General features: G+C 45.0%; 1 protein-coding gene across 3 annotated transcripts in view; it reads right to left on the bottom strand.

Moving 5' to 3' along the window:
- The window catches only part of pdlim2 (PDZ and LIM domain 2 (mystique)), a 34,235-nt gene extending 22,633 nt beyond the window's left edge, over nt 1–11,602 (bottom strand). The window contains exons 1-3 of one of the 3 annotated variants that reach the window (XM_070965318.1): nt 11,244–11,602; nt 3,326–3,454; nt 1,287–1,438 (exon numbers count right to left, since the gene is read on the bottom strand). In XM_070965318.1, coding sequence (XP_070821419.1) covers nt 1,287–1,438; nt 3,326–3,418 — 245 coding nt within the window. In that variant the 5' untranslated portion in view covers nt 3,419–3,454; nt 11,244–11,602. Of the gene's footprint in view, nt 1–1,286; nt 1,439–3,325; nt 3,455–9,320; nt 9,512–11,243 lie in introns of those variants that run through there. The other 2 variants (XM_070965320.1, XM_070965319.1) reach the window with 2 other exon arrangements.
- Nucleotides 11,603–12,528: the final 926 nt, after the last annotated feature.

Below are 12,528 nucleotides of genomic sequence, written 5' to 3' on the forward strand. Positions count from 1 at the left end.
TTATGCTCATTGCAGCATCTCAGTATCAAAGAGGTGCCAGTATAAATGTGTGGTAAAGCAACACCCATGAGTTGTTCTCTCGCCTAACTCCATTAGAGAGCAAAAGGTTCACAGAGTGCTTTAGCCACCGTGACATCATCCGTGAGGCATCAATGAACAATGAAACCCAAACAAGAAGCTGCGAACAAAGCCTGACTAAAAAGCGTTAAGGGTCAATGACAAGACAGTGATGGTGTGGTTGTTTTGTAATGTAAAAATAACCCCAGTGAGCAAAGCCTGAGATTACCATGTCGCTGGATGCACCGACAATAAACCACTGCGACTGTATACAGCAGACACACCTAAAAGAAAACACTCCTCCGGTCGGACGAGCTGATGCCAGCTTCTTCCAGCGCGCAACACCATCTGCGTGATGACGGCCAGTATCCACATCGACTAGCCAACCAGATAAAAAAGCGAAGAAATTAAACATAACAGATTTGTGCTTCTCAAGTCCAAAAAAAATCTCGACAGCAGGTAAAATGCTTGATGAGTGACATTAAGACAGGAGCTTTGTGGAGTACACAAGAGTGTCGGAGCTGAAAACCAATGACAGCGAACTGAGGGGGCTTAAAGACACGGCAGAGCCGCACAGTGGCACTGTGCTGGGCAAGCAAGCAGTAATGGTGTTGTTTCTGGCTTGGTGGGAGACATGAGGTCAGCAGGGAAAAATTCACTCACATGGACGTAGGACATCCAAGGAGGAAGCGTGTGAAAGCCCACGTGTGTGAGAGTGTGTGTGAGTGTGCATGTTTGTGTGTGTGTCTGGCTGCAATAAAAGAGAAAGACTAAGAAAGAGAGCGAGGAGGTGCAACAGTGACAAGAAACGAGAATTTTGGGTGGACCTTTAATCACACTGCCAGCCAACAGCGGCACTCGCTCAAAGGAAAACCTTTGTAGTGGCCAACTCCCTGTCATCCAAACAAGGTCTTGGAAAATCTCAAAACAGAGTTTATTAAGGAGGACGAGGGAAAGGAACTGCGTGGCTCTCCGACATGCTGGCATTTCCCCTGATTATAATCACTTGTTTTGTTTGTGCTTGCATGATAAAAGTTAAAAACAGTGTGAGGGAAGATGGAAGCTGAGGCGTTTGGGGGCATTCTGGACATTTAAGATATCCGTATGCAGAACTATGCTTCAGAGGGTCCCATGGCACTGTACTGTACATATTTTAAGGCTATAAATCCAACATAAAGTCATGACAGCAGGAATATTTGTCTGTGTAGCAGATCTGCAGGCCTGCGTACCTCTCCACCACCAGCTGCAGCTGAGTCTTGGAGTTCTTGATCTTGTTCTGGGCCTCCACGTTCAGCATGTCGGACGTGTTTTCCCCATTGATCTCAAGGATAATGTCGCCAGGTTGAAGGTCTGCCTGCTCTGCCTTGCTGCCCCCGTTGACCTGTTGAAGAGAAGAATGAGCTGCAGTTACCTGTCGCTGGCCCCGGGTGCTTCTCTGAACAATTTATGGATCATCAGGCAAGCATAGACAGCTCTTTAGCTAACGTGTGGCCGCGTGGACAATTTGTCAGCTGTCGATATTCAGCATCACAATATGAGCAAATGAGAAAAGGTGTTGAGTTGCTTCACACTTCTGCCTCACTCTTAATCCAAATGTCTCTCTGCAACACTCAAGAGTAAATACCCACAGACACCACAGTGATCCGGACACATGGAGTGAGGCAGCGCCGGTCAACAGCGGACAGATTCATGACACCCTCGGGGAGAAGTCATTAGTGTGACACTACTTGATGGTTTGACTGGGCCTGACCTTTGCAACCAGCCTCACCGCATGTCAAAGCCAATGCTATAGCACCACATCAGAGGGAATTCCACACTAATGGGGCGAAACATAACGTCTGAGCCACCACTTTCAGCTCGTTTCCTGCACAGGCTAAATAAGACAAAAGGCAAAATAAGAAGTGCTGCTTACATTTAGAGAAGCATGACATTTGCCACAAACAGAGCTCGCCTCGCAATTAAAAACAGAGAGAGCCAATAAAACAAGGAATGCAAACCAAAATAAATAAAGAGCCAATCGGAGAGGATGAAAGCCTCATTCTTACATCTCTGGACGCAAAGAGAACGCCAGTCGGCAGGATGTTTGTCAGTTTAGCCGAGCACGAGGGCAGAGGTGCCATGTCTGTGGGCCCACTCGAGAGGCAATTAAGGGTTGCTGTGGTGACCCGCTGTAGTGCCTTCTCTGATCAGGACACGCCTGGTTTCACATAAACTAAGAGCAGCTGGGGGGGGGTTCTTTTCCAGGGTCTGTGCAAGAGTGAATCAGGGCTGAGCTATCATTCAGGCCAACAAGAATAAAAGAGGGCACCCATGTCGTCTCCGTGCCAAGTGCCAACCGCTTCTGATGGTCCAACCCTGTTTAACTGCGGGGGGGGTGAGACAAGCCATTTCTCAAACTGGGCTCTGCAAACCACTTTCAGTGATGAAGTTTCTCCCTAAGCAGGAATCCCCGTCACTTCAGAGGACCCTTTTGATATTTGAGACAAGCAAACATGCTGGTGTTTATGGGACAGCAGTAACAAAATCAGACTTAGAGTCCATTATTCACGAGGAGACCTGTTTTTGTAGCATGAGCTGTCAAGAGGGGGCAAACAATAAATGCTTTTGAAGTCAAAGTTTGTGTGGCGCACTGGTACCCTGCCACGGTTTTGCCATAATTTATCATTAATGGGTCTGAGGAGCTACTGGGGACGTCTTACTGGAAAACAGCCAGGCTGAGGTGGTGATGCAGGGCCAGGATGTGCAGTGGGCAGAACTGACAGAAGTCAGTCTGAGCCCAAGTTTCCTGGTGGTGTTTACTGTGTGCTGTGTGCACACAGTGGTAAACATTTCTGCTTCCTCTATTCCATCTTCCTTGTTTTTTTAAGAGTGACAGCAAAAAATATAAATAATAAATGCCCGTGCTTAAGTGCAGTTCACTGCTGCAAGTGGTAATGCATGCATTTTAGCTGAGAACCATAAACCCACACTCACATACCGCACTCTGGAGTCAGGAACCCCTCACCTCCCACCTCAACTTCCACTGTAACTGTAATCAGTGGTTTCCTTCTAATGTAATCTGCTTCCATTCTATTCTGACGGGCTCAGCACTGAAGGAAATAGGTACGAAGCAGCCCACGGACACAAACAAAGACAAGAAAAGAGTCGGAGTGAGGAGGAAGTTGACTTTGCATGACATGCCATTACAAACTGTGCTTTCACAAAAACAGAGGATACGGAGTGACGAGGTGTGACGAGGTTCAGCAACATGGCGGCTGTCGGCGAGTACCTTTGATACGGTTATGGCCTTCTTGAAGTCCCTTCCTCCAAATATTCTGAAGCCCCATGGCGAAGGGCCGACAAGGTTCACCGTCAGCTCCATGGAGTGTTCGGGTCAGCACACGGTGGTCTGAAAACCCTGAAAGGGAGAGACACAGTGAGCATGAGGAACATGTGGGGTGTAAACATGTGCATGAAGGAGACGCTTTCTGCCGGCAAGGCTTAATATCAGATCAACAGGTGAACGTCTGCATAAGCCGCCTTTCATCTCCAGCAACTTCCACTGGCCTAAGTCCCCCTGACATGATCGTGTAACCACAGCAAATAGGAATGGGAGGAATCTGAAACCAAAGACACATGACTAACATTGCTAAAGTGCCTGCAAAGACAAAGAGTTTCATTAAATCCAAATGCTCTTTTGAGACAAGGAGAACAAATGCAAACAAATAGTCCAAAGGAGCTCCTCGGTTCACTGTGACCAGTGTGTTTAATGTATACGTCTACAGTATACAGTGCTGTTGCATGATATATGACATGCAGTTTGGTAGCCCTTTAAGACATGTTTAGAAGAACGGGCTATAAAAATAAACACGTGAAAACGTTCGGCTGTTGCATAAATCTGCAGTTATTTAGCGGGTATTTTATATTTGTATGGTTGGGGTTTGCACGAAAATGTACAGATTCTGCTTTCCACAAAGTCTGTTGTGAGTTTGTGAATGTAAAGCTGTAAATCCAGTGTTTAACATCAGTTCACTGGAGACGCCATCAGTATTGAAACCATGTGAGGGGTTTTGATTGTTCTATTCTCTTGTAGATGCTTTTTGTCTGGAATGGCATTAATGCAGCGTTATGAACAAATCATATCTTGACATCGTCCACGGGCCGTTTTGCTTCTTTTCGTCTTTTCCATATGGGACAAATCACTTTGTGTGAACAAGGCTGAAGATACCGACTGTGTTAATTATTGTAGAGCTACATGACAAGGCAGATCCCCCAGATGTAGATCTTTAATCAGTAGTGTCAAAATATTCCACGTTGCAGAATTATAATTGGAGATGACAGTGTGGTGAGTGCTACTGTCTGTGTCACGCAGATCTTCTCCAGCAGTGTGCGAAACCCTCTGCGTGAGCTCATCTGCGTAGACAAAAACGCGGATCCATATGAGTAAACACTGTGTTAAAAGCGAGGTTATCTCTGCTGATCTGGCAACGATTATCGGCTTTCCAGCTTCACGTCGCTCGACTCGAGGTGCTTCGTGACGAAACACCTGCATGCTTTCCTGCTGTGTTTGAATGTTCCTATCAACAAGTCGCTCAGCGCTGAGTTCTCCTCGGGTTATCGGGGTGATCACCGCTGAGACAAATGGCATGACGAGGATGATAATGTCCCTTCAGCGAGGTGCTGCGGGCGGATTGGATGGTTTACAAAACATGGCTCCTTTTCAATAAATTCTTAACAAACCTCTCAAGCAGTATTTTACACCACTGTCACTGCATCCAGATAACCAACTCAAATTAGCATTTAAACAATTTTCTAAAACATCACTGGGCCAGAACACACTTTAAATCATCTCCACTTGAAGACAACCTGCGATTCAACGGCCAGTTCAGTCAGACTGAGCTCAGCAGATGAAGCTCGCCTGCTGTGTGACTGCATGTGGAAACACAGATCTCGCACGGTGATGATGGGATGAGCGCTCACAGGTTCATAAACACATCAACGCCTGCACAGTGCAAACACACACAGCTGCTGGATCTGTGACTGAAAGCCCTCTCACTGAGAAAACCTTACTGTAAGTAATATATAGGTGCACATGTAGACAATGACATAAGCTACTTTAAGTATAGACTGTTCCTCTCGAAAACTAAAGCGCCTACACCCAGACAATTTGACATCATCTGCTGCTTAACTCACAACACAAACAGAGCTCGGTCTTGCATCAACCTTTGACAGTAAATGCAGAACTCGCAAACAGCAGTTGACATTTCTTTTCTGCAGAGGCACAGTGATGTGCTGGAGTTGTTTTCCACATCATCAAGACAAACTGCACTTTAATTTGGATGTTTTCATATACGCTTTAGTTCAAAGAAAGAAGCATGGAAACATTTAGCAGATCAAAAACGTGTCTTTAGATGCCAATTACAGGGTTGCCATGTTTTTGCACCTCTGGATCAGTTAATCACAGGTTAATATCTGATGAGCTCAAGCTTACTGTCATACTTAAAAGCTGATCCAAAACGCTGCATATCAGACAGTGCGGACAGAAACACTTACTGTGGCCAACAGTGGAATGTAAATGAAAATCTTTCTCAATGTCCATAAATAACATAATAAAAGCCAGCCAGTGATTACAAACATTGCATAATGCAGATGACCAAGGAAAGCGTCGCTGTGAAGTGGATCTAGGACATCAGCCACGCTACTCCCCTAAATCCCTCCGAACACTGGCCCGTTTCATCAGACGCACATTCCACAAGTGTTTGGGACACGCAGTGCAGACCCAGTTAGTTATTAACAGTCTGGGCCAATTAGCAGGGTTACTGGGCTCACCATCATTAGGGGTCTCTTAATTGCTGTGGCCTCCAGAAATAAGTGCAGTTGTGATAATGACAGGGAGCAGCCACCCCAAAGTTTCCCAGCCTTTGGGGGTGTCAATTAGTTCCATGAGCTTCTGCGGCGTCTCCCATAGAGCGGCCATTATCAGCCGAGCGCCCTGCTAATGCTCTGCGTAAACGTTCACTGCTCGCATCATAAAAACACTCAAAGTGAAAGGGTGGTGAAGGAACGCGGCAGAGCAGACAAACAGCAGAGAAGAAAAGCAAAGTGGTGGTGAGGATAATTGGCACACTCATGGGCTGTGCTTAATTGGCCACTGATGAGTTTTTAAGACTGCTGTTCACATAAAGCAAAGTGCTGAACACAGTTTGATGGAACCTCACTATCACACAAAAGTGCCGTTGGGCGGCTGCCAATACGCATAAAAGGTGAATTCTGTTCTGGTGACATCTCGCTGCTTTTGCTGCCACGCCAATCTGGCATTACCGTTGAGCACGGCCAACACAATGAGAAGAATTCTAGTCATGAAGTCATCTCTGTGGCTCGCAGGGCAGCATCGGACGCGCAGCAGGAGGTCAGCGCGATGGAAAACGGGGCTGTAGGTGCAGTGAAATCCTCTCACTTCCCACCAAAAACAATGGACAAGTTTGCATTCCTGCTGACAAAGAACGAGGTGTCCAGTTTGACAGGCTCCGACAGGCAGAATCTGAATTTCCTACACGGGTTTATCCACTTTATGAGGACTGCAGTAAATCCTACATCCTAGATTCAGTTTGGGTTAAAGCTGTTTTAAGAGGTGTTGATTTAACTTTAGAGTGAAGGCTGTTGAAGTGCATTGCAAGAGGTGTTTTCTACTATTTTGTGGCACTGAGTTAATTCATCAAATAATCAGTTAAATTAATAGCTACAGTGATATTTCAAGCAAAAATGCCCCAAATTTCATAACTAACTGCTGATTTAGTGCTTTTCTCCACTTTGTGTGATGGTACACAAACATCTTCAGGGTTTGGATTGTTGATCAGACAAAACACATAAATATCATCTATTATTAGCGACGTCATATCCGTGTCTCCCAAAATTTGTTTACATGTGATTTTCCTCAGTGCATCTCACAAAGCACCTATGCCAGGTGAGCCAGTTCAGCTCTGAAGACCACCAGGTTTCCTCCACCACTGCACCAGCAGAGGGTCTCTCTGCCTAAAAGAGCTGCAAAACCTACAAATTTTTGATCATTCACTAGAGGAAGGACTGTTGTTAGCTTTTCCCTGGATCAACCGCAGATGGTGGGCACCTGCACACATCTGTCCAAAACCTGATGCATTCAAGTTAACTCTGATCATTTTAGCCTGTGTGTGTTCTTAGCATGAAAGGAGCCGAGCTGGTGAGGATAACTGCAGTCAAAATGAGTCGTCATGTATGAGAACCCAGTCACCGCTTGGATTCTGATGTGCGTCTATTCATTCTATTCATGCAGTACAGGTGCTTGGAGCAGCCAAGAAAGGACAAACGACTGGCTGTTACTTGTACAAAGTGGAGCGATGGAGCATGGTGTATATTTTGTTGTTTGACACAGCGTGAAGCAGTGGAGCTGTACATATTGTTCAGTTATTTGTCAGAAAAGTACCTGGCAATTAAAACATGTGCAGCGACGCGCCTTATATACACACTATTTGATAAAAATAATAATGATTAGACCAACCCTGTCGGCTATCATCACAAACAGAATGTAATTCTGTGGGAAACACTGTGCTCCACATGTTAAAGGCCTTCTGGCACATGTCACATGTATGAGAGATTACTCCTACGGGCAAAAGAGATATCAGAGGTATGAAGGAGAAGAACAGCCCTTTTCCAAATGTTGATTTCAAGACTCATTGCTCCAACACGCAGAGAGCCCCGAGGCTTTCATTTGCAAAAGGTTTTCAATAACACATTTTGTGCTTGTGGTGAAAACTAAAGGATCAATCAAAAGAACACATTTAATTGTTTAGCAAAGCTAAAATGAATACCTGATATATTATTATTACTGATACTTAGCGTAAGGTATCTCTTTGACATACTGAATAAAGATGAAAATGTTTGTGTTGTGGATGCTTGTACAGCGGAGCATGTAGCAGAGCTTAAACTCTTTTGTCACACACATATAATATATGTGTTTATATTATAAACACATGTCGCACTGTGTTTGGTGCATATGATGTGAGAACAACAGCAAGTATTGTTATTTGACTTTGACTAGACATGAGAAAAGACACATGCTACAAGTCTCAGTGTAACTCTAAGCTTAAGTTTGATTTAGGGCTGAAGCTAGCAGACACACAATAACACCTAAATTATGTGCAATCTTAAAATTAAGCATGTTAATGGTAAAATGTTATGGGTAGTTTGGGCTGGATGAGTGAAACCTGCGAAAACAAGTTCGAAACTGTGTGTGTAATTTCCTGGAGTGTGGCAAAAATTATGATAACTCCCGTCTGATGAGTCAGTAACTTTGATCAGCAGATCACCACAACACAGCTATGGCAACCAGCAGCCAAGCTCATGATTCAACTGGTGTTTAATATTGAAAACTGAATGAATGCATCAGATGGAAAGAATGCACAGACATGCAGAGTGAAACGGGAACCAATAAATATGTGCATCTCAGGAAACCATTACCATCATTATGCTTAACCAAGCTAATAAGAATTAACACCTCATTTAGTCCAAGGAATGAAACGTTCGGAAAAACAAGTTGTTACCATGCACACTGCAGAGGGAATCAAACAAGCAGATATCTGACTAAATCTCTGCATAATAAAGCATCTCGCAGCCAAACTTGGCCACCTACATCAACTCTTCACCTCTTCCCTGACTGTTTTCCTCTCCTTGAACTCTGGGCCAAAATCTACTGGACTGAAATGAACAAGCTCTGGCTCTCCAGCAGGCTAATGCTGGAATAAGGGATGATGAACATAGCAGACGATCAACTGAAAGCTCTGGATGAGCTTCGGTGCGAAGACGCACTCTCTCTCAGATGAACCACTGTGGCTGCGGGGGAATATTCCCGGCATGAATCACGCTCGTCACGGCTCTCGCTGGTGGCCATACAACCATGTGAACTTTCCACAGCCATCATCAGCGATGCCGTCTGCCGTCGACTCTGCCCTGCGTGTCACGCCGTACCCTGACAGGTCGGCACTTACCTGGACACACACACCCACTGAATAATAAGGAGAAGAATGCGAGAGCGAGCCTCTCCCTGGACTGAGCAGAGTGGAATAACATTCTAGGCATTCTCCAAATCACACCCATTCGGTCAGATATAGCTGCAGTCACTAGGGAGATGAGAAAATATCAAACAATAACAAATGAAGTCAAAAAGGGGTGTTGGTGGACGAGTTTTTGTCTCTTTATATATACAGCTAATCGCGCATGTGTCATCGAAATAATTACAGATGAAGCCATACCTGTAATTTTTGTAGGTCACTCCCTTTTCAGATGCATGCTCCTGTAGGGTTTCATGCTGTAATGTAAGGTGATCTTATCTACTGCGGGACAAAAAGGCAATTTCTGCCAGTCGTCTCTTTTACCACCTGGCTGCAGCGCTGCTACCGCGGACTGGATTGTGTCCAGTGTGAAGTGAGGTTTGCAGCAAGACAAGGACACTGTGGTGCTGGCTCCACTTATCTCCCTCTGCATCATCATCATCATCATCATCAGGAGATCATGTTACTGCCGCTCACACTCAACAGACTCCTCAATCAGTTCAGCTCACCACATCCTCTGCATGCACCATTAGGCCTCCGTCACAAAGACACCAACAACCTCCACTTTGTTCATTACATGCACGCTGCTGAAACGCACTGCTGCGACAGTGCACCTCCAATCACTCAGAAGCGTGTTTAACGCGTGCTGAGAAGCAGCTTTTTTGGGTAAAGCTGTAGACGTCCTCTGCCTCAGAAACGGCTCTTTCTCCATCTGACGCGGCGTGAATGAAAGAACAGTCAGAACCATCCTGTTTCTGTCTCAGCGAAAACTGAAAACCACAGCCAAAAAAACTCTCATCACCCAGACTTCCTGCACAACTGTACACATGTTCATCACAGAGAGCAGCTGCCTGTTAGAGGCCCTGAAATGAATTAAAAAACACAACAGCACAGTGGTGTTTAGCATAAGTAGAAGACTAAATTGTTCTTTTGCTTCGGTTAAAACCTCAATGAGATTGTAAAACAAACAAAAACTCTCTCCCTGAATTAGAAGGTAACCAGCTGGCCTTTTTTCTTGAAAAGTCACCACTTTGCTCCATCCAAAATTATACAGTGGTCTGTTTTGGCTTCTGGCTTCAGCGCTATCCTGTCTGAGTCACAGCAGCATGTCCTCTTAAAAAACAGCAAAGCCATCAGGAAACAAACACAATATAAAGTGAGAGGAGGGAAAGGTAGAGCAGCACATGAAAGGCGCGGGCACAATGGGGAGGGTACACAAACAGCAGGCGGTGGGGGCTCGGGAATATGAGGTTCCACTGGGGCTCTTCTGGATTATTCATGAACCCTGAGAAAGTCTTTTTCCCGCCTGCTGAGCTCAGATCTGTTTATCTCTGAACATTTGACAAAGTGAGCTGCAGGAACAGCCATGTCTCCACACCTCTGAAGGGTGGAGACGCTAAAGCCGCAGAGCTCGCTTGAACTTGAATTAGTGGACCTCCTAATTCAGACATTACCCTCAGCAGGCCACTTTAAAGAGGAGAGAAGACAGCAGCCTCATCATTTGAACTAATGTGACATAAATAATGACTTCAAGTGCCCCGAGGTTGCACCTGGTCCAGCTCCTCCGTAAATCACGCCGACTGCCTCATGCGCAAAAATTACCTTCCGCGCTCTCCTGCAGACAGACGCACTGACGGAGTAGAGGGTCTTCAGTGGGTGCTGCTCCCCGCCGCTCTGTGTGGGCTCAACTTTTTCTTTTCATTTAGACTGACTTGCAATTTCCACTTCTATCATGCACCATTAGTCAACACGGCTCTTATGTGGGAAGCACTGCACGCTTAAACCGCGCACATACTTGGCATCAATCATAATTTAGCGAGGCTTCACTGCATTCCCCGAGGTTCCCACACTCTTTATGAACTGGCGCGAGCCTTTCAGGTTTAATTACTACAATTAACTCATAATAAATCACTCATTAAAAAGCAGAACGACGTTTAAGTTCCAAACAGAAATATAAGATTTAAAAAAAAAAAAAAAAGGGAAAATGGACTCCAAACAAATAAACATTTCACCCACCAGAGTTCTGGTTAACTGAGCTGCATCCAGGTAGTCTAATCCAATCTTGAACAAGCTAAAACACTTTATGAACATGGAGACACTTTAAACAATAATATATTTACGTACCAAGACAAGTGTGGCGTGATTTCAGGTGCAGTCTCCACCTGTTCGCTCAAATCTCTGCGCGCTCCTCGTGAGAACGCAGACAGCAGGTCCCGCTTCAGCCTGAAACTGCCTCCAAAATGCGCACAAACCAGCAGAAAGCGTCTTTCTGAGTTCGTTAGTCAGTGTGGGAGCACCGCAGTCCCTTCTTTCTCTTCGTCCTTCTGCTCTTTCAGATGTTCCGGTGGCGCGCATGAACGCCACCTGTGGCTGCGCGCGCTACGGTGTCACCGGGGCGAGCTCGGGGTGCCATGTGCCGTTACCAAAATAAAAGCTTTGACACAAGCAGCAAAGCGGGGCGTGTCGCGTCAGGGGGGAGGCACGAGGGGAGGGCGCCGCGCTCATAATTGAGTCATTTATCTCGAAACGCACCGCGGCGGCGTTTTGTGTCCGTGCGCCACCTGCTGACGGCGCACGGCAGAGCATGACGCGCTCCAGCCGGAGGACCAGCTTCCGGTCCTGCCAGCTCTTTAATGATCGTTCATCGCTTACCTGGCGGCACAGGTGTAAACAGGTCAAAGATTAGGTGGTTAGACTTTAACTGGTTTATATCAAATGAATATGGCAGGTGACTGCACTGAAGTTAGTACATAAACAAACAAAAACTGGGCTTCATTTGTCAATAATTAATTCCTTTTAAGCTGTTTCATATTTTTTTAATTATTATTTATTAATTTCACTATAAACTTAAAATAAAGGAAATTAATAAATCTTAGAGCTGCAGCAACGAGATCAATAACAATTAATCTGCGTTTATTAAAGTTTCTGATTCTACAGTAGCCTAAAAAGCAAAATTGTTTGTATGGGTTTTTCTGCTGCATGTGTATTGTTTGTGGTCTGTGTTGTCTGTGCCACTGTTATGTAGAAGTGTTTATGCATTGCAATTTATCACTAAAGCGTCAGTGTAAGGTACTCCCAGTGGCCACTTTATTAGGTACACCTGTACAGTCTAATAAAATCCAATCCAAAATCAAAATGTTCTGCCCTGAAGTTTACTTTCATTATATCTATAATGCTTTTCAAAGTTACAGAGGTGTTAATTCAATAATATGTTTCAGCATTGATGATGTGGTGGCGTTGTGTCAGCTGTGTTTCTAATATTCTTCCCTGCTCATGTATTTGAATGGGGAGGATGAAAATCGAACACATCTTTAAATATAATGTCATCTTGTACAACACCACCTTTAACTATATGTGTATATAATTCTAGGTGTACATTTGAGATTCAGAACAAATACCTGTAGCTTCA

Source organism: Chaetodon trifascialis, chromosome 6, assembly GCF_039877785.1.
Source record: "Chaetodon trifascialis isolate fChaTrf1 chromosome 6, fChaTrf1.hap1, whole genome shotgun sequence".
Lineage (NCBI taxonomy): Eukaryota > Metazoa > Chordata > Actinopteri > Chaetodontiformes > Chaetodontidae > Chaetodon > Chaetodon trifascialis.